The sequence below is a fragment of the Cherax quadricarinatus genome, chromosome 18 (genome assembly GCF_038502225.1).
Source record: "Cherax quadricarinatus isolate ZL_2023a chromosome 18, ASM3850222v1, whole genome shotgun sequence".
Classification (NCBI taxonomy): Eukaryota; Metazoa; Arthropoda; class Malacostraca; order Decapoda; family Parastacidae; genus Cherax; species Cherax quadricarinatus.
In genome coordinates, this window is record NC_091309.1 from 15,344,706 (window position 1) to 15,366,237 (window position 21,532).

A 21,532-nucleotide genomic window follows, 5' to 3' on the forward strand; every position below is an offset into this window, starting at 1 on the left:
TTGAAACCCACTCACCCAATTTCCCATTCACCTGCACACGTACACCTACCCTATTATACAAAGTCTCAATCCAACGTACCATCTCTTCCCCAAAACCCTGCCTCCGTAAGATATGCCACAGTGCCTTTCGTTCTACGCAATCATACGCAGCCTGCCAATCCAATGCTAAGACACCTCCCCCCCTTTCATTCTCCCCCTCCATACTTTCCACAAAATCTTTTATTATTCCATGTCCCTCATACATCGTCCTTCCAGGCACCCCATACTGACCTCTCGCAACAACTCTATCTATCACACACTTCAGCCTGTTCCCCAAGATTTTTGCAAATATCTTATAATCAGCACATAACAACGACAAAGCCCTGTAGTTCTGCACTGTAGTAGGGTCTTCCCCTTTTGGAATCAATACTACTACTGCAGTACGCTGCAACTCACCCATCCTCCCCTCACTTTTCATCACATTCATCAGGTTCACTAAAAAATCCTTCAACACACTCCAATGATTCACATAGAATTCACAAGGTAACCCATCTATACCTGGTGCTTTACCTCTCGCCATATTCTCCAAAGCTCTCCATACCTCCCCCTCTTCAATATCCCCTCCCAATGCCATACGATCACTTCCACTCAGCACACAAGATACATTCTCTCCCAATCTCTCTAAATCCTCACCGTTCACTCCTACACTCCGCAAATATTTTCCAAACCAACTATCCATAAAACCACTCATACCCTCAGTAGTTCTCAACTCCTGACCCTTCGTATACCCACCTAAGTTCTCGTGTACTACCAGCTTATCAATTTCCATTGCCAACCTGCGTCTCCGCTGACCCCGTAACACACAGGCTGACGGCCTGTCACCCCAAATCGCCTCCTGTAACCCACCTTGCACCCTCGCCTCATCAAATCTCTCATTGTGCATATCCCTTATCTGCCACTTTAATGCTTCAATTTCCTCCATTGGATACACACCTGTCACAGCATCCCTCTGATAACAACCCTGCAACCGCCCCTCTAAATACTGTTGAAGCCCATATGTCATCCATGCCTCATTCTTTCCCCTTCGCACATAATATTGCCTGATCCTCGTCTTCGCAACCCCATCCCACCACCCCAATAAATCGCTTGCACTCTTACCCCCACCCCATAAGTCCTCCCACAAACTTTCAAAATCCCCGCCCTCCACCTCCTCACCCAGTAGTCGTACATTCAGCTTCCAGTACCCCAAATATCTCTTAGGCAAACCGTCCCAATTTAAATCAGCATAAACCGCCCTATGATCTGAATAAACGACATTCACCGTCTGCACCCGCGTCACCCTCACTCCTCTTGTCACATACAACCTATCTAATCGTGCAGCATATCCCTTTCTATGAAATGTGTGCTCTATCTCGCAATCCCCTCCATCAACTATATCCCTCAATCCCACACCTCTCAATAGATCCCCTAAACCTGCCAAAAAACACCCTGCCCCTCTCGGTTCCACATCCTTCCTGCACACCACACAGTTCCAGGCGCCACCAACTATTGTCACTGACGGTAATGACCGCAAATAATATACCAATACGTTATTCACAAATTCATTCTTTACCCTTACATCATTCTCAGCCGGCACATACACACAAACGACTGCCATCCGCTCACCTCTCCACCACCCATCTATTCTTAACACACGACCCCCCCCTTCACTCCTAAGAACAACAAACGGGCTCGTCTCTCGGATCAGGATTCCCACCCCTCCCTTCATTCGCTCCGAATACATCACAAACACTCTGTACCCATCCACCTCCAATTCCTTTCCCAGCTTGAAATTATGTTCCTGCACAAAAACAATGTCTATAGCATAACGTCTTAAAAATCCCTTTACCCACAGACGCTTCTCACTCGCACACAATCCATTAATATTCACTGTCATGCACCGGAAACCTACTTATGTGATTTCACCCTCTGCCCCTTTTCACCTTTCACTGACACGCTTTCAGTGTGTCTGCTTCGTCCACTTTTCTCTCCACTGCCCACTGGTGGCTTCCCCTGATCCAACACCTGACCAGGCGTACCTTTAGTGCTCCCACGCACCACATCAACCCACGGCTTTTTCCCCGGTCTCTGTGCCGGGGTCAAAACATCATCCGAGTCGGAATATGTCGCCGCCCTCTTACGGTTGACACACTCTGCATCCATTTCTAACTCACTGGATGCCTCCCTGTGAATCTCAGCAGTCACCTCAATCACTTCCACCACTCCTGGCGAGTCATTTGCCATGTTCGCCAATCTTCCAAGTTGCTCATCTTCAATCTGAACAGTACTCCTCACCATACTCAAGTGATCCTCAGATACCTGCTTCTCAAAGGATTTTTCCTGCACGTTCACCAGTAGGCCTCCCTCTACCCGCACGTCACCAATCTGCACAGTCTTCCCGTTCTCCAAGGCAGATGCCTCACTTCCCACTAACTGTGACAGTGATGGGCTGGTACCCACCAGTGGCAGCTCACGCTCCACTTCCTCACTCCAGGAAGTGCCACTTCTATGTACAGGTGACTCATCAGCATGACCCACCTCTGGCTCTGGCTCTTTCACCATCTCACTACCTAGGTCCTTTCTCCGCTGCCATCTCCCACACTGGGCCGCCATATGGTCATATGCACCACATAACCTACACGTCTTCTGCTGCCCAGCGTAGTACACCATTACCTGTGTCCTAAATGCGTCCAGTATGACGTAAGACGGGATGGCATGCCTCAACTCCATCTTGATCGTGAACGTACCATCCGGCAAGCCGGCATACGCCCCATCCGTCCATTTACCAGCCATAGCCAGGTGTACAGGTCCATACTGTTCAAATACATACCGCAGATCAGTCTCGTCCGCCTCAAATGGCACATTTCGGACTTTCACCCATGTGTAATGCTTAGACACGTCGATTAGGCGAACACGTATCGCTGAATTAACATCCACGCTCCTGTCCTGGTACTTGTCAACCAGCCGTTCATACACTCCAGCTGATCTCAGCTTGACGAAAATACGATAGGCACCATTTAGTGCCACACCATACAGTTCTTGATCCGCAACACCATAGGTGTCACGGATAATTTGCGGTAAAAGCACTTGTGCAGACTGAGGCGTTATCGCACCACGCAACAATTCAATGCACACCGTGTGCAAACGCCTTCTCACAGACTGCGCCATGTTGTGAAAATATAAGTCTCCTCCAATGGCCAGCAGAGGGCAGTAGTCACACGTCCGCACTCTGCTCAGGTCAAGCGGCGAATCGTGACGAAGGTTTAGAGGGTTTTTCTATGCTGTGGAAAGAGCTTTCAAGGGAAGCTCAGGAGGTAGAAGACATTGTAACATGGTGGGACTCGGTAGCAAAAGAAAGGATAAAATCCTTTTATGTGAGGGAGGGTAAACGTATAAACACTCTAAAACATGGACTAGTGAATTATTTAGAGGATCGATTAAGAGGTTGTTATGGGCAGGGAAAGGTTGGTGGTGTTTACCCCATGGACGAGATTGTAGACATAAAAGAGAGCTTGGGAACGTTGCATAATGAGTGGTTTCAAGTGGTGCGGGTGCAAGCAGGATTAGAAGAAGTTTTGTGGGGAGACAAGCCATCCGTGTGTGTGTTGCGGCAGCAAAAGCAAAAGCAGACGCTGATGGCAATCCCGAGCTTGGAGGTACATGAGACGATGGGAATCCATAGAGCAGGTCAAGTGATAAGAAACAGGAAAGCTATGAGTGCATATGCGGATATGTGTATAAAAAATACTGGACTAGTAGTGATGTGGATGAAGTGGAATTAAATAGGGTGTGCACATATGCCAAGTGCAATTTGAGTCATAGTGATAGGAAGGCTTTGGGTGATGATATTACTGAGGAGGAAATTGAAATTGCTTTACACGAAATGAGAAAGGGCAAAGCCCCGGGTATTGATGGTTTACCAGTGGAATTTTATTTACAGCATTGGGTGTTGATTGGGAAGTTCATGGTAAGATTATTAAATTGAATGAAGGAGAAGGGTACGTTAGGGAATAAGCAGAATACAGCAATTGTGGTGCTGGTCCCGAAAGGCAAAGGGCAGCCAGACCTTGGGAAGTATAGGGCAATATCGTTGCTCTGTGCAGACTATAAGGTTTTTGCTAAAATTTTGGGTAATAGGGTGAAATGCGTGGTGGGGAGGGTTGTTTCACCATCCCAGTTTGGGTTGCCAGGCAGGTCGATGTTAGAAGGTCACGGGATTTTAAGAAGTTTTGTGGAGTCAAAGGGGGAGAAGGGGCCGCTTTACTGGCCTTAGACTGGCGAGCCGCCTATGATAGAGTGGAAAGAGGTGCACTGCAGAGTATACTTAGGAGACAGGGTTATGGTGAAATAGTTGGGTGGATAAACACGCTGTATAAGGGAGCCCAGACCGACATAATGAGACTAGTCACGAGGGAGCATTCACCAAATTCAACTTCAATAACAAAAACATAAAGTGGGAATAAGTAAACCAAGTCCTAACCGATATAAGCTGGGAAGATATACTAAGCAACACAGACCCCAACTTATGCCTAGAACAGATTAACTTGGTGGCACTCGATGTATGCACAAGGCTTATTCCTCTAAGAAAAGGAGGAGTAGATGTAAAATAGAAAGAGACAGGCGCTTCCTTTACAGGCGACGGAAAAGAATAACAGAGCGGCTAAAAGAGGTCAATATATCTGAAATGCGTAGGGAGACACTGGTCAGAGAAATAGCAAGCATCGAACTTAAGCTAAAGGAATCTTATAGGAGTCAGGAATCACGGGAAGAACTAAAAGCCATAAATGAAATCGAAAGAAACCCAAAGTATTTCTTCTCCTATGCCAAATCAAAGTCGAGAACAACGTCCAGTATTGGGCCCCTACTTAAACAAGATGGGTCCTACACAGATGACAGCAAGGAAATGAGTGAGCTACTCAAGTCCCAATATGACTCAGTTTTTAGCAAGCCGCTAACCAGACTGAGAGTCGAAGATCAAAATGAATTTTTTATGGGAGAGCCACAGAATTTGGTTAACACAAGCCTATCCGATGTTATCCTGACGCCAAATGACTTCGAACAGGCGATAAATGACATGCCCATGCACTCTGCCCCAGGGCCAGACTCATGGAACTCCGTGTTCATCAAGAACTGCAAGAAGCCCCTATCACAAGCCTTTTCCATCCTATGAAGAGGGAGCATGGACACTGGGGTCGTCCCACAGTTACTAAAAAGAACAGACATAGCCCCACTCCAAAAAGGGGGCAGTAAAGCAACAGCAAAGAACTACAGACCGATAGCACTAACATCCCATATCATAAAAATCTTTGAAAGGGTCCTAAGAAGCAAGATCACCACCCATCTAGAAACCCATCAGTTACACAACCCAGGGCAACATGGGTTTAGAACAGGTCGCTCCTGTCTGTCTCAACTATTGGATCACTACGACAAGGTCCTAGATGCACTAGAAGACAAAAAGAATGCAGATGTAATATATACAGACTTTGCAAAAGCCTTCGACAAGTGTGACCATGGCGTAATAGCGCACAAAATGCGTACTAAAGGAATAACAGGAAAAGTCGGTCGATTGATCTATAATTTCCTCACTAACAGAACACAGAGAGTAGTCGTCAACAGAGTAAAGTCCGAGGCAGCTACGGTGAAAAGCTCTGTTCCACAAGGCACAGTACTCGCTCCCATCTTGTTCCTCATCCTCATATCCGACCATAGACAAGGATGTCAGCCACAGCAACGTGTCTTCCTTTGCAGATGACACCCGAATCTGCATGACAGTGTCTTCCATTGCAGACACTGCAAGGCTCCAGGCGGACATCAACCAAATCTTTCAGTGGGCTGCAGAAAACAATATGAAGTTCAACGATGAGAAATTTCAATTACTCAGATATGGTAAACACGAGGAAATTAAATCTTCATCAGAGTACAAAACAAATTCTGGCCACAAAATAGAGCGAAACACCAACGTCAAAGACCTGGGAGTGATCATGTTGGAGGATTTCACCTTCAAGGACCATAACATTGTATCAATCGCATCTGCTAGAAAAATGACAGGATGGATAATGAGAACCTTCAAAACTAGGGAGGCCAAGCCCATGATGACACTCTTCAGGTCACTTGTTCTATCTAGGCTGGAATATTGCTGCACACTAACAGCACCTTTCAAGGCAGGTGAAATTGCTGACCTAGAAAATGTACAGAGAACCTTCACGGCGCGCATAACGGAGATAAAACACCTCAATTACTGGGAGCGCTTGAGGTTCCTGAACCTTTATTCCCTGGAACGCAGGCGGGAGAGATACATGATTATATACACCTGGAAAATCCTAGAGGGACTAGTACCGAACTTGCACACGAAAATCACTCACTACGAAAGCAAAAGACTTGGCAGACGATGCAACATCCCCCCAATGAAAAACAGGGGTGTCACTAGCACGCTAAGAGACCATACAATAAGTGTCAGGGGCCCGAGACTGTTCAACTGCCTCCCAGCATACATAAGGGGGATTACCAACAGACCCCTGGCAGTCTTCAAGCTGGCACTGGACAAGCACCTAAAGTCGGTTCCTGACCAGCCGGGCTGTGGCTCGTACGTTGGTTTGCGTGCAGCCAACAGTAACAGCCTGGTTGATCAGGCTCTGATCCACCAGGAGGCCTGGTCACAGACCGGGCCGCAGGGGCGTTGACCTCCGGAACTCTCTCCAGGTAAACTCCAGGTAAACTCCAGGTAAACGAATGAACTGGAAAATATTAGGACGTGCTTCCATAAGACACCTGCTGGCCATGTTCACCCATCAGTAAAATGGGTACCTGAGTGTTAGTCGACTGGTGTGGGTCGCATCCTGGGACAAAAATTTACCTAATTTCCCCGAAATGTTCTTCATAACAAGGGGTTTTCTGTATAGTATTATGTCATTGATGTCAGCTAGGACTGTATACCTTTGTACTTGTAGAAATAATTATTATTACGTATTATTAAGTTGCGCCGCGAGAGAATATACAAATATACGTTTGAACATTCGTTCAAAGCATTATGGTGTATATTATTACTGACAGCATTGGGATATCAGATAACGAAGACAATTTAAAAAAAATAGTTCAAATCGTGGCATATTAGTGATTAAATAAATTAAAGCCAAACGCTAATTAAGTGATGTAATAACGAATAATGTAAGCAGAAGTCCGAGTCGAGGGTGGTGGGACGCAGGGGCGAAGTGACAAGGTTCCCTCAGAGCAATCAGGTGGTCAGTCAGACAGCAACCACTACCAATACAACAGCAACAGTGTTTAAGCTTGTATATCTACAATTTCTCTAAACTAGACAGGTAATATTAGATATGTTGGTGTTAAATACGCAAATCCCATTCTGGACATGATAAATGGATAGTGCCTTATTACTGAACATAGGTCATTTCAGTATAATAGAAGTTATTTATTCTTCCATATGACCCGGTAAAGGGGGGAAAAATCGAGAAGGTAACACTATCTTTTCCCCTTCATATGAAGTTTTCGTAAACTAAGCAGTTTACTTGGATTTAATCCAAATAACTAATGAAAAATAGAAAACGCTAAGAAATTAACTTTCCAAGAAACTTAAATTTGTGCCCAACAAATACTGAAGGATGTTTGACTAAACAGCCTTACTCTTGCATAACTTCTGCGCCCTTCATGGGAAGAAACCCCCCCCCCCCCTATAACATTATCTTTATCCACAAATTGCCTAGTATTATCACAAATTCCCCTACATTCCTCCTTTCCCCTGTCAACTGAACTTCCGGAACGTCCCTTCATACTGGTAAGACGCCCTCCATCTAGATAATGCGATGGACACAAAATTCCCTGAATGCTACTTTCATATTTACTAACTCATAGTTTAACCTTCTTACTAAGCTTTAGGTCGTACCTTTGCCTAAATTATGCCAGTGTAAAGTGAAATTAGATGTATCTTCAAAGCTTTCCTTTCACACAAAGCTGAACCTTAACTCTTAAGTTAAATTAAACTCGTCACAAACAAACGAGCTACTGACCAGTCTTTATTACAGAATGACGTCGTTGTGGCTAGCAGCAATGTTAATAGTTGTCATGGGCCGTAACTTCACTGGCTTGGAGGAACTCCCCAACAAGTGTTTGCATGGGAAGTTCCAAAAGAAAACTTCTGGACCAGAAGAACTCTACTTGCAGGTAACTTCTGCAAGAAACTAAGGAGCTCCAGAACATACGCTGAACTATTCCCGAATTTACTTGAAAGATCTACATTACTTCCGTGCCCCATGGCTGAAGTCCTTTTTAGCTGAAACTACAGCAAACCAAACTTAGATAACCAATTCCTGCTCTAGCTGGTAACTTGCAGCTTGAAACAAACTTAATTACGGAAAGCATAACTTTCTGCTAGCCTCGCTCTTGAAACTAATCGGTTTCTCCCTGTAATTAACTATACCAATCTTCCCCCCCCCCCTCCCTTACTTGAGTTTACAGAAGTTTGGTTATTGTTTGGTTTACATGTAGTAAAATTGTGATTCTAGAGTGTACCACTAGAACGCTTGGCATGGCTAGGCATTTCGGGCATACTTAGTTTTATTCTTAATTGTAAAATATTACAAATTGACGTAAGTAGGTATTATGGCTGTGACTTAATACTAGTTTGTGAGTTTAGCAATGTGAATGCTTTTGTTTTGGCACAGTACATAGTTTCGGTATTGGAGTATCACAGGATTCATTATTTTAAGACAAATTAATATTTCTGTTTATGGTCAAATGAGTGAGTGTAAGTGTGAACCACCAGGTGGTATTCGTGTAGTTAGTTGACGGGGTGTATCAGGGAGATAAGATGTTTTCTAATGGTAATTTTGAAGGTGATGAATGTGATGAATGTGTCTGCAGTTCTAGAGTTCTCAGGTAGGGTATTCCAGATTTTAGGGCCTTTGACATACATTGAATTTTTGTAAAGGTTGTCGGACACGGGGAATGTCGTAGAGATGTTTGTCTGGTGTTATGCCTGTGGGTTCTGTCACAACTATCAAAGCGTTTTAGGTCAACGTTGATATTAGTTTACTACCCTACTTTCGTTTAATTAAAATTTGCCCTTATTTCAGTGCTCGCCCTGGCAAAACAGATCTTGCTGCACATATAAAACTACGGAACAAATCCATAATGGTGATATTTACAACTTTAATTTTAACCATTGTCCCGACCTAATGTCTGCACAATGCAAGAGTCGCTTTGTACAAGATCTCTGCTTCTACGAATGTTCTCCCAACATTGCACCTTGGATTGTTAAGGTTAGTCCTGGGGGGGGGGGGGAACCAGCTCTTACAACTGAAATCTAAATTTCTCAATTGCCTCTTAAACTGTCGACACTGAAAATTTTTATTCCTAGCTTCGGGAAACTAGTCTGAACTTCCAGTACAGCAATTATTCGGCCACAAATTTTAATGGTGAAGGCCTACAACCTTCCTGACGCGGGTAATCGGATGACCCGCCTTCGGAGCCTCTGTAATCTAACACTCCTTCCGCTGGCTTACCGGTCCACCCCTTTCAGAACTAATGATTTAAAAAAAAAATTATCAAAACTAGAATTTATGTACATAGGCAGGTGATAGTAGATGCTCGTAGTCTTTGTTCCTCCTGTCCTCTTCAGTACCAGAGAAACTGATCGATATTTAGTGTTAGGCTTGCTGGTCTTCTACTGAAACTGTCTTCCCTACTTCCAACTGGAAGTCTCCATTTGATTGAATACTCCCTAATACACTAATTTCCTTGTATGGATCTTAGTCCTGGCTCCTTCTCCCACTAAGCTGTAAAATGCTCCAAACTTCAGAACACTTGTGACCTAACCTGATTCCTTCCCCCCCCCCCCCCCTGTGGGGAAAATTGCATTTAGCTGAATGTAAAATTATATACATAACGGTAAGTGAACAAATTAGTTAGACAAGTAGGAATTTGGGCCGCCTAGGTCGCAAAGTTCCCCCCCCCCCCTTCGGTATCTACCACAGTCATATCAGCAAGTTGCTCTGAACATATTAACAATGAAATATGTATAACCAGGAATACTGGTAGATATTAATTTTGTGGACTGTATATTAAATTAGTTACAATATACACTTGCATAAGAGAAGGAAAATATATCAATATCGCTCACCAATTTGACTGGATATTATGTTGCATCATACTCGGAAAAACCTCTAAATTTATGAAAACACTAGCCAGAATTATACACAAATCTAAAGCTTGTGAGATTCCTGGAGCTGTCTTGTCCAGTCGTCTGGTATTTCCAAGTTATGCAGGAATGTCTAAAAATTTCGCCTCCTATTTGAGGTGTAAGCCCAATTTTAACCTCTAGCACGAAAATTCCTTCCCATTTACACTACGTTGTAGCAAAATCAGAACTTAGATTAGTTTTTTTTTTTCCCCCGATAACATACTAATTTTAAAAATACAATATAGGGTATCTCTTTACCTATAAATTACCGTATTTCCGGAAAATATATACAGTATTTTCCACACCCTGTATATTTGTTCCTTTTTACTTTATTCCCCCCTTAGTGCTCTTCCTTCCACCTTGTGGGCACCAGCTCCCTTGCTGTACTAGTTTCTTAGTATTTGACTGGCCCCTCCTACTCGTACTACCCCCCCCCCCTCCCTACTATACACACATACACACATACACACATACACACATACACACATACACACATACACACATACACACATACACACATACACACATACACACATACACACATACACACATACACACATACACACATACACACATACACACATACACACATACACACATACACACATACACACATACACACATACACACATACACACATACACACATACACACATACACACATACACACATACACACATACACACATACACACATACACACATACACACATACACACATACACACATACACACATACACACATACACACATACACACATACACACATACACACATACACACATACACACATACACACATACACACATACACACATACACACATACACACATACACACATACACATACACACATACACACATATATATATATATAATTATAGTCATGCTCTCCTCTTTACTGAATAAAGAAATGGTTATAAATAACCACTAACTTTTAAAAGGGTGGACAGGTGAGTCAGCGGAAAGCCTGTCAGATGAGGCTTCAAAGGCAGGTCGTCTGAATAAGACCCGCGTCAGGGAAATCTTCGTTTCCTGACTAACCTTGCCTAACTTTCTCGTTAGTTACTTTGTAAATGGTCCAAATGGGACCGAAACTTCGTAAGCTCCTCTTTGCAGGTTATTTGTCTTGTTAATCACGATATTGTGCCCTTTTTGTCTTATCTGCAGGATACTCGCACATGGAGGAAAGAGCGCTTCTACAATGTTCCCCTCTGTGCCAGTGATTGTGAAGCTTGGTTTAACGACTGTGCTGCAGACTTCACCTGCACTGACAACTGGTCAAAGAACTTTGATTGGTCAAATGGCAGCGAATGTACAGATGGAGAATGCTTTAGAAATTCCTGCCCAAAAGAATCTAAATGTATGACCTTCCTAGAAATCTATGGCAATGCATCCAACTTCTGTGAGACGGTAACTTCATTTAACTTCTTGCTTACCTAAAAACTTAAGTCTTAATTTACTTAACATTACTTAAATTCCACTGGGTCTTAATTAATCTCACTTTGCTTTTTAGGTATGGGATAATTCTTGGAAATATACGTCAGATTCCGAACCATGTATGCGACTGTGGTTCAATGGTACCGATGGAAACCCAAATGATGCTGTTGCTCTGAAATATGCGCACTTGGTTGCTAGCGCCCCTAACCACAGCCACAACATGTGGTTAACTTCTATGCTTGTTTTCTGGATACTACTTAGTGCGTTTTAACTTAGCATCAAATTTGCATATACCTGTTTCATAATTTCTTTAAAAATTTTTATACCCAAATCTAAAAATTTTAATATACGTATCCTTAAAATTTTGAATAGTTAATCCTGATTTTTTAGTGTAGGGTAAACTAAGCTAGTTGCCGTAGCCCAGTCTCATTAAACTGTCCTCTATTATAGCCGTATAACCCTTATGGGTTTAATGCTATTACCCGTATTACTTGGAAGGCTCTGAATAAGTTGGGGACTGCAACTGTTTTTGGCTCAATAGGTACAATTAAATTATGCTTGAAAGAAATTATTCCCTTAGCTTTAAAGTATATTAGGTTAGAATCTGCGAACATGAGGAGAATAGGGAGACCAAATTAGTCTTTAATTTGGTACACAGTAGGTGAAGAAACTAAGTTTTATGATGTCCATGCAGCCAGTCCTGGCTACCCGGACTTTCCACCTGAAAGTACAACTCGCTCTTCGCCATGCAGTAAGCTGTGGTAGCTTAGTTGGCCTATGGCTGTATTCCTAGGGTTTCTAAATTAGTGGACAATGTATTTAGTCCTAATAAACTAATTAGTTTCCTTCCCTTTAACAAGGGCGGCACAACGAATCTAATTAAATTTTGCCGCAGGAATAAAGGGGAATTAGACTAGGGTAGGAGCGAGCAAATTAAATGAAACTTTACAGTATTACCTGAATTTGCTAACCCTCTAACTTTTTTTTTTGAACTTTCAGACTTCAAGGCTTTAATTCTGATAGTGCCCCATTTAGTGGGTAACCCCATTCAGATAACGCAAATTCAAATTAGTGTTAATTAGAAGGCCTCTTAGACCTGGGTAAACTGGCTTCGGCTTTAATCTGAGAACCATGGTACTAGTTACTAATTAACTTTCGCAATGGTTAATTTTTCCCCCCTTATCCAACATCTAAGTCTGGCAACTATTGCCAGGCTCCTTGTAATTTCCCACTCCTGTTAATGGTGGAAGTTAAACTCTCGCACCACCTAACTCTAAAGGTTAGGCTATGCTACCTGTAACACCTTCAGGAAGTAAAGAGGCCTGGTTGCTGACCTGATCGATCAAGGCATCGTAAAAATACCTAGCACGTTACTAAAACTGCCAGTCGCACTATGAATAAACGGAAGCATAAGAATTGAAAGATACTTGACAGAACTAATAAAATTTGAGACCAAAGTGATGGTCAGACCTCGCGTTCATGGAAAAAAAATTATAGCGGGTCTTTAGGACTGTACTCTTAAAGCATAAGCAAGAAAGTTTAGTCTACTCCTGGGAATCCCCTCGTGGGGAGTTCCTTTGTGTTCGTGAGGGGCTCTTGATCTAGACTCCTCAAGGAAGGTTCCTTGATGTTGGTGAGGGGCTCTTGGTTTAGGTAATTGGATCTGTGCTCCAGTTCCCCCAATAAGCCTGAATGCATTCCACATCTCCCCCCCCCCAGGTGCTGTATAATCCTCCGGGTTTAGCGCTTCCCCTTGATTATAATCTTTATCTAGAATAGTATATGCTCCAGTTCCTAAAATAAGCCTGAATACCTGCCATCCCCTTCCCCCCCCCCCCGGCGCTGTATATCCTAAGTGTTTAGCGCTTCCCATAATACACCTGGGATGTAGTGCGCCTCTAATATCCTGCAGTCTGCCCAGCTTAGCGTAACTCGTGAAAACCAGAGATGGCACACTGAGGGGGGGGGGAGAACTGTTGAGGGACCAAGAGTCTTAACGCCTTGCATGCATTATGGGAGCAATGCTCCTAGCTGTCTTAAAGAACGCTAATGTCCCAACTGTTTCTGATCAGCCATGTTTTGGTGAATACACTGGACTGCAGGCACTTACTTGATCAGGTAAACAACCAAGAGGCCTGGTCTGGAACCAGGGTGATAACATCCGGAAGCTACCACAGGCTGCTTTCTTAACACGCAGTTGGTCATTTACATTGCCTGATTCACTGACCTTGCCGAAGTCTAACGCAGTCACTCTGACAAGACTCTAAACTACATTAAGCTTTGACTTAAATTCTCCATCCACTAACTACTACAGTGCACACCCCTACTAGCAGCAAAATTTAAGACTGGAAAGTAATCCTTTTGAGGAAGCGGTATGACCCTTGTAGGTTTAGAGCTTGGTTTTGATTGTAATAGTGGTGGGTATATTCCATTCCTTGCAGTAAGCCCCTCTTCAAGGAGCCCCCCTTGGTGTGGTGAAGAGGCTCTTGGTCTGAGGAATTAGACCTGTCTTCCTCAAACCGAACCTAATTACCCCCCCCCCCAATCTCCCCTCTCCTATCCCATCCTCCCCTTTCTCCATTCCTCTTCCCCCCTCCCTTTTGCCCTTCCTCTTTTTGGCCTTTGGTATTTCTCCCACAGGTGTGCTAGTTCCTAGGTAGGGGAAAGGACACCGGGGTCCATCCCATTCCATTGAGGTTCTTGGTTGTGGCGTAGTTTGCCGTGGAATCTGGATCGCCTGGGGATGTCCCGATCCTTCTCCGGTATTCCGGAGTAGCTTTGGGTGTCTTTCGGGCGACGGGTGTATCTCTGGAAGCCACCTTTCAGATTCCGGGGGTGGTGGCCGAAGGAGATATCCTTTGTGGCGGATATCCGGCTGCCCTCTTTTGTCCACCGAGGTAGCTCGGCAGATGTGAGGTTGCTATCCCGGATTGCCGGTTTACTGGCATGATGGGTAGGGTATGGCACGGGTTCCATGCTGCATCTGCAGTGCTGAGGTCCTCTTGGGCGCAGAGGGAGATTTCTGGCCCTTTCATTCCTCCTAGGAACTATCCCTCCCTGGTCCCCAGTTTTTTTTTAACAAAAAAGTAACCTAACCATGGCAGCCCTAGTCCATGAACCTGCTACCCCTGGGCCCCTTCTTGATACTGCACCCCGTTCTGACCCAGCCTAGTCTTTGGACCACTCTTCGGACACTCCTCATGCCTCTGTACCTCTTGCCAGTGCCGTTTCCTCACTTGCTTCAGGTACCGAGGCCTCGACCGACTTCTTCGATTTATCCGACCTTCGCTCTCCTCTGACTATGCTTCCGGCCTCTCCCTCTACGGTGCAGCAATTTTCGAATCTGCGGCCCGTTCCACGTCGGACCAACTCTGGTCCCACGCCTAAATGCCAACGACAATTACCTGCTGATGATACTTCAACACCTCGTTCTTCTCAGAAAAGATACACGTCCTTCACTACCTTTCCACGCTCGGTTTCAGACTGCACAATGGACTAAATTCTTCACTTTACGATAGACTTCATCTACTGCCTATCTTTCTGACCCCAGTATTGGCAATGCACTCCTATGCCATGTTGGTAAAGATATTTCTTTTCATGCTCTTAAGAGCAGTACGCGCATCACCATACAGAATGCTACCAGGCTTATGAGCTTTCTCGTCTTTCCCATATTGATACTGTTCCTGTAACTATTGAAAAGCATCATTCCCTCAATTCTTGTAGTGGTAAAGTCATTCTGCCCCATACCATAGTTCAACAAAATTTCCAGATATGTCACTGACATTCTTGAACAGCTGGAACTCCAAGATCTCCCAATCCTCAAGGTAGACACTTACGTTCTTCTTGCCCGCGGGCGGAGACGATACCCTAGCAATGTGGCTAGTTTAATTTTGACAGCCGTGAACTCCCATCCTCAGTTTGTAGCAGGACATCGGTTACAAGTTCGGAAGGTGATTCCTACACCGCAACAGTAGAAATTGCTGGCGATTTGGCCATCCAGCAAAATATTGCAGATCTATCGCCGAATGTCCAGTCTGTGGTGCCGATGGCTGTATAGCCCTTGTGGCTTAGTGCTTCTTTTTGATTATGTGGTGCCGATGACCATTCTAATACATCTTGCAATCGACCTCCCTCTTGCCTTAATTGTCATGAGGCTCGCCCTTCGTACTCTTGCCGCTGTCACGTCTACTTAAACAAGCGGGAAATCAGTTACCTCAGAGGCAGAAGGTCTCCCTTATGCCATGGAAGTTTCTCATCTCTGCCTCCAGGGGAGCCTACCTCGTGTTTCTTATTCCCGTGTTTCAAAACATCCCCACTTCTGGTATCCCATCTTCTGCACCCACCTCTGTGGTTACCTCTCCCATAGTCACTCCTGTAGCTAATTCTTTTGCTGTCCTCGGCTCAGACGTCCCTACTTCGATGTCTGTCTGATCTCGCTTCGTGTTCTCTCCCAAGCCTCAGTAGCGACGAGATCTCGTATGACACCTCCTCCCAATCGTCCTACTTCTCAAAAGTCAAAAACAGGTCTCGGTAACACCACCTACCCATCTTCCACCTCATTTTCCCTTCCCTGTCTCTGTACCTGGTTCTCCCCCTCACTGGCTCTGTTAAGTGTAGAGGTTCACCCTCCTCGTACTGTACCTTCCTCCCCTGTTACCTCCCAAGTTTCTTCCTCTTCTGCCACCTCCCAGGTTCCTGCCTCTTCTGTCCCCTGCCACGCTTCTCCAGTTCCCTCCACCCTTTTGCCCCCCCCCCTACCTTGGTACAGTCCATTACAGTTCCAATCTTTACTCATCCTCCCCATACCATTTCCAATACTGTCTCCCATACGACGTCTCTGAATTCTGAAACACTTGAAACAATCTCTGAATATATTGCAGAGACCAAACCATCAATGGACACTGATCCACCCTCCGCTCCTTCTCTCTCCTCTACTCCATCTGTGCAACTCCTTTCTTCACAGCGCACCGTTCCTTCGCTGCTTGAACATTTTCCACTGCCTCCGCATGTGGACTTTTCTAACCCCTCTAGTCCGTAGGAACCCTTACCTGCAGATTTCAGGTATCTTTATCATTGCCAATCATGGCCTATTTACAGTGGAATATACGCGGCCTCGGGTAATCGGGGTGAGCTTCATATGTTACTCTCCCAGTTTTCCCCTGTTGGTGTTTGCTTACAGATTAGATTTTAGATTTTGCCACCGAAGTGGCTAGTTTATTGTGCACCCCATATCCATCCTGTGGACGGTAGCGCGAGAGCATGTGGATACACAAAAGGCCTAGGAACTAGGCCCCAAAGGGTTAACAGGAATACATATGGATTTATATCTACATATCTATAGTTCACTTATCTGGTACAAGCAAATTTAGGAAATTTGCTTAGTATATCTGGTATCTTATTTTCATTAATAAGATATCTTGACATGTCACATAGGTTATTATACTGTCTGTCTCTGTATTCCTCAATAAGTGGACAATTAAGCACATAGTGTTCAAGAGTGACCATATGCCTGATCACATAATTTACATTTAGTTTGATCATGTGTGTGTCTCCCAAACTGCCAGAAGTACTTGTAACCAAGCCTAAGCCTGGCCACTACATCAGTCAGTCAGTCTGTTCACATTGCAAGTTGCTCCATAAACATACTTATCTACGTTCATGTTATCATAGTGGGTTATAGATCTACTCAGGCTTCTAACTGCATTTCTATAACAATCATCTTCATTATTTACTTCTCTCCTAATATTATTCCTAATGCTAGACAGTTATACCAAAGTTATATTCTACGTTCTCCTTCTGGATACTCTTCTTGGCTAACATATCAACTTTATCATGAAGGAGTAATCCAATGTGTGATGGGATCCATAGCAATTGTACATTAATTCCTTTGTCCCTAATTTTTGAGTATCTATACCTGGCTTCCCCAATGAGCATGTTGTTGGAGTCATTATATGAGCCAAGAGCCTTCAATGATGACATAGAATCAGTAATGATGATAGTCAAGCTCAGTGTCATAGGTTAGCTTTAGCGCCATTAGGATTGCAAACAATTCAGTTTGCAGTGTAGACGCCCAGTTGTTAATTCTTATGCCTAACTCAACAAATTTATTATCGTTCTTAACTAGGGAGGTGGCAACAAGAGCAGATGCAGCCCTGCCAGAAGACTCCTGTTTAGATCCATCAGTGTATATAACTTGTGATAACTTATTACTACCAGCTAGGCGAAAAATTTCTTCTTGAGCAGTTGCTCTAACAAGAGATTTAAGGAAGGGATTACTAGCAATGAGCTTTTTGGGAGGGACTTGTAGGTATGTGATATTAAATGAACACATCTTCCATGGAGGGGTGAAATGCTCTTGTTGCCTACAGTGATACAGTTCATGCAGGTTATAAAACTTAATGCAATTGCACGTTTCCACAATCCATTTAGATCTGTGTGTATTTACCTCTAGACACTTGGTAAGATTCACTGTGACAGTGTCTGGTTCGTTTCTCAACATTCTAATACCGAGTACAGTGTTAATTTCAACAATCCTATCACTGATACTAGAAATACCAAGCTCCTTCCTCATGTTAAGAACTTTTGTAGATCTGGGACAGCCAAGAATAGTCCTGAGAGCTTCATTTTGCTTTAACTCCAAGGGTCGGAGGGAACTTTCTCTAGCTAATATCAACATGGGAGCAGCATAATCAATTAAGGACCTAACATAGGCTATGTACATCATTCTCACGATTCTCACATTAGCACCATAGTTGGGATTGTAGCCAGCAACAGCTTTGAGAGCATTTAGCCTAGCTTTACATTTCTTGTTTAGTTGTGGTATAGTGGATTTGTTAAAGGGTACATCTACACCAAGATATCTGTAAGTTTTAACGTAGCTAATGATTTCACCCTGCAAATAGATGGGTGGGGGATGTCGTTTGCTTGTTAATATCTTTGTTTTAGAGGAAGATATGAGGCCTAGTCGATTACAAATTGCTTGAACTTCATTAAGAATGGTATTCATCTTCTTATGCCCTGTTGTATGGATCATGATATCAGCATAGCTTATAGCTATATGTTTAGGTGAGGCAGGTAGAGCATTTAGGAGAGCATTAATCAGAATATTAAATAGCATGGGACTTTGCTTACAGGAACCAAAATTACTCTGCTGTTCTCTCTCTTATCTCAGGCTATAATTTATTGTATTCTTCAGATCCTTTTCCTGATGGGACCTTTAATGAAAGTGCCCTTCTTCTACGCACTGATATTCCGTACCATCAGCTATTTGTTCGTACTTCGCTGCATTACACAGCAGCCCGTATCCACTTGCATAGGTGGTATACGCTCTGTTCTTTATCTCTCTCTCCTTCTCGGGCATTATATATTCCGAACATTGCTTTTCTTGTTTCATCATTACCGCCACCGATTCTGTTACATGGTGATTTTAATGCCCACCATTTCCTCTGGGGGGGGTCTCACTGTGATTCCCGTGGCATTCAGTTAAAGGCTTTTCTTGCCACCCACCCCCTCCATGTTTTAAATACAGGTACTCACACCCATTTTGATCCTCGGACTCACACTCTCTCTTGCATCGATCTCTCAGTCTGCTCTTCCTCCACCGCATTAGACTTCACTTGGTCTGTTCTTCTGGACTTGCATGACAGCGATCATTTCCCAATCATTCTTACTTCCCCTTCATATTCACCACCTCTTCACATCCCACACTGGCAATTTGATCAGGCAAATTGGAACCTTTACTCACACGTAACTGTTTTTAGAGAGGTTCCTTCTTCGTCCTCCATCGATGAGCTTTTACACCTCTTCTCGTCCTCCGTTTTAACCACAGCTTCTCATTCTATACCCCAAACTTCGGGCAGGCATTCTCAGAAATGCGTGCCTTGGTGGTCTCCTGCTTGTGCTCGTGCAGTACGTTTGAAACACGCTGCATGGGGCAGGTACTGGTACAATAGAACCACAGAGAGACTTCTTGATTTTAAGCAGAAGCGTGCGATCGCTCGCCGTGTCATCCGTGACGCTAAACACACTTGCTGGCGAGATTGTCTCCACCATCACCTCTGCTTCCTCTATGAGTGCAGTCTGGAAAAAAGTACGAAAAGTGAGTGGTAAATATTCTCCTGACCTGGCTCCTGTTCTGCGGGTTGTCGGTGTTGATATAGCAAACCCACTAGATGTTGCCAATGAAATTGGCAATCATCTGGTCCATATTTCTCAGGGACTCCATCTATGCCCCTCATTTCTTTCCTCAAAGTCTACCAGAGAGTTAGCACCCTTGGACTTTTCTTCTCTCAGAGAAGAACAGTATAATGTGCCTTTTACACTTCAAGACCTGGAGGCAACACTCTCAGCTTGCCGATCATCGGCAGCTGGGCCCGACGACATTCATATTCGTATGCTACAACATTTACATCAGTCAGCCCTTGCAGTCCTATTACGCCTTTACAATCTTATTTGGTCACAAGGAGTTCTTCCACAGCTGTGGAAATCCGCCATTGTTCTCCCTTTCCGCAAACCAGGCACTACGGGACATGAAACCTCCCACTATCGTCCCATTGCTCTTACCAGTGCAGTTTGCAAAGTGATGGAACGCCTAGTAAATAGACGTTTAGTGTGGTATTTAGAGACACACAACAGTCTCTCCACTCGTCAATATGGCTTTCGTATGGGACGTTCTACCATAGACCCCTTACTACGCTTGGATACCTATGTTCGTAATGCCTTTGCGAATAACCACTCAGTTACTGCCATATTTTTTTGACCTTGAGAAGGCATATGACACAACTTGGAGGTATAATATTTTAGCCCAAGCCCACTCCTTAGGCCTTCGAGGCAATCTATCATCCTTCCTTAAGAACATTTTAACTGACAGGCATTTCCGTGTTCGGGTTAATAATGTGCTCTCCCCGGACTTTATCCAAGCTGAAGGTGTCCCCCAGGGATGTGTTCTGAGCACAACACTTTTTCTCCTTGCTATTAATGATTTGGCCTCTAGTCTTCCATCAAATATTTGGTCATCACTCTATGTTGATGACTTTGCTATTGCCTGTGCAGGCGCTGACTGTCACCTTATTACAGTTTCTCTCCAGCATGCAGTCGACCGTGTTTCCAATTGGGCCACCACACGTGGGTTTAAATTTTCCAGCACTAAAACCCACCAAATTACTTTCACTAGACGCTATGTCATCTCCGATCATCCTTTGTACCTCTATGGCTCCCGTATCCCTGAACGTGATAGTCAAGTTTCTGGGCCTCCTCTTTGATCGTAGGTTATCCTGGAAACCTCACATTACCTCTCTGAAGGCAACTTGTCACAGCCGGCTGAACCTTCTTAAAACCCTTGCTCATCTTTCATGGGGAGTTGATCGTCGAACCCTCCTTCGCCTACATTCCACCCTTATTTTATCGAAACTTGATTATGGTGACCAGATCTATTCAGCGGCATCTCCTGCTACTCTCTCTAGCCTTAACCCCATTCATCACCAAGGATTACGTTTATGCCTTGGTGCTTTTTGCTCTTTCCCTGTCGAGAGCCTCTATGCAGAAGCGAACGTTCCATCCTTATCCGATCGCCGTGATGCCCATTGCCTTCGCTACTATGTACGCTCTCATGATCTCCGCAATCCTTCGATTTATAGAATGGTCACTGATATTAGTAGACATTCTTTATTTGTTCGCCGCCCCTGTTTACTCCGTCCCTTCTCTCTTCGCCTTCATTCACTCTTGTCTTCTCTTCAATTACCACCTTTCTATGTACATGTAGCATCTCACTTTTCCCTACCCCCCTGGGAAGTTCCAGCTGTTCGAGTCTGTTCTTTCTCTCTCCCTTGCTCGAAAGCCCAACTGTCTACTGTCGCTTCCCGCTCTCTTTTTCTTGACCACTTTCA

General features: G+C 44.1%; 1 protein-coding gene across 1 annotated transcript; it reads left to right on the forward strand.

Moving 5' to 3' along the window:
• The first annotated feature begins 7,210 nt into the window (after positions 1-7,210).
• LOC128689262 (folate receptor gamma-like) lies at positions 7,211-12,604 on the forward strand. The gene is made up of 5 exons (XM_070086276.1): positions 7,211-7,337; positions 8,055-8,193; positions 9,105-9,290; positions 11,379-11,621; positions 11,725-12,604. The coding sequence occupies exons 2-5, from the start codon at positions 8,056-8,058 to the stop codon at positions 11,917-11,919; spliced, it is 762 nt and encodes a 253-aa protein (XP_069942377.1). The 5' UTR covers positions 7,211-7,337; position 8,055; the 3' UTR covers positions 11,920-12,604.
• The last annotated feature ends 8,928 nt before the right edge of the window (positions 12,605-21,532 follow it).

Bases quoted from the DNA above. Each gene is read 5' to 3' on its own strand.
- LOC128689262 (XM_070086276.1), top strand. From the start codon at position 8,056: ATGACGTCGTTGTGGCTAGCAGCAATGTTAATAGTTGTCATGGGCCGT. The intron at 8,194-9,104 runs GTAACTTCTGCA...CCCTTATTTCAG, and splicing joins CAGAAGAACTCTACTTGCAG to TGCTCGCCCTGGCAAAACAG. The intron at 11,622-11,724 runs GTAACTTCATTT...TTTGCTTTTTAG, and splicing joins CATCCAACTTCTGTGAGACG to GTATGGGATAATTCTTGGAA.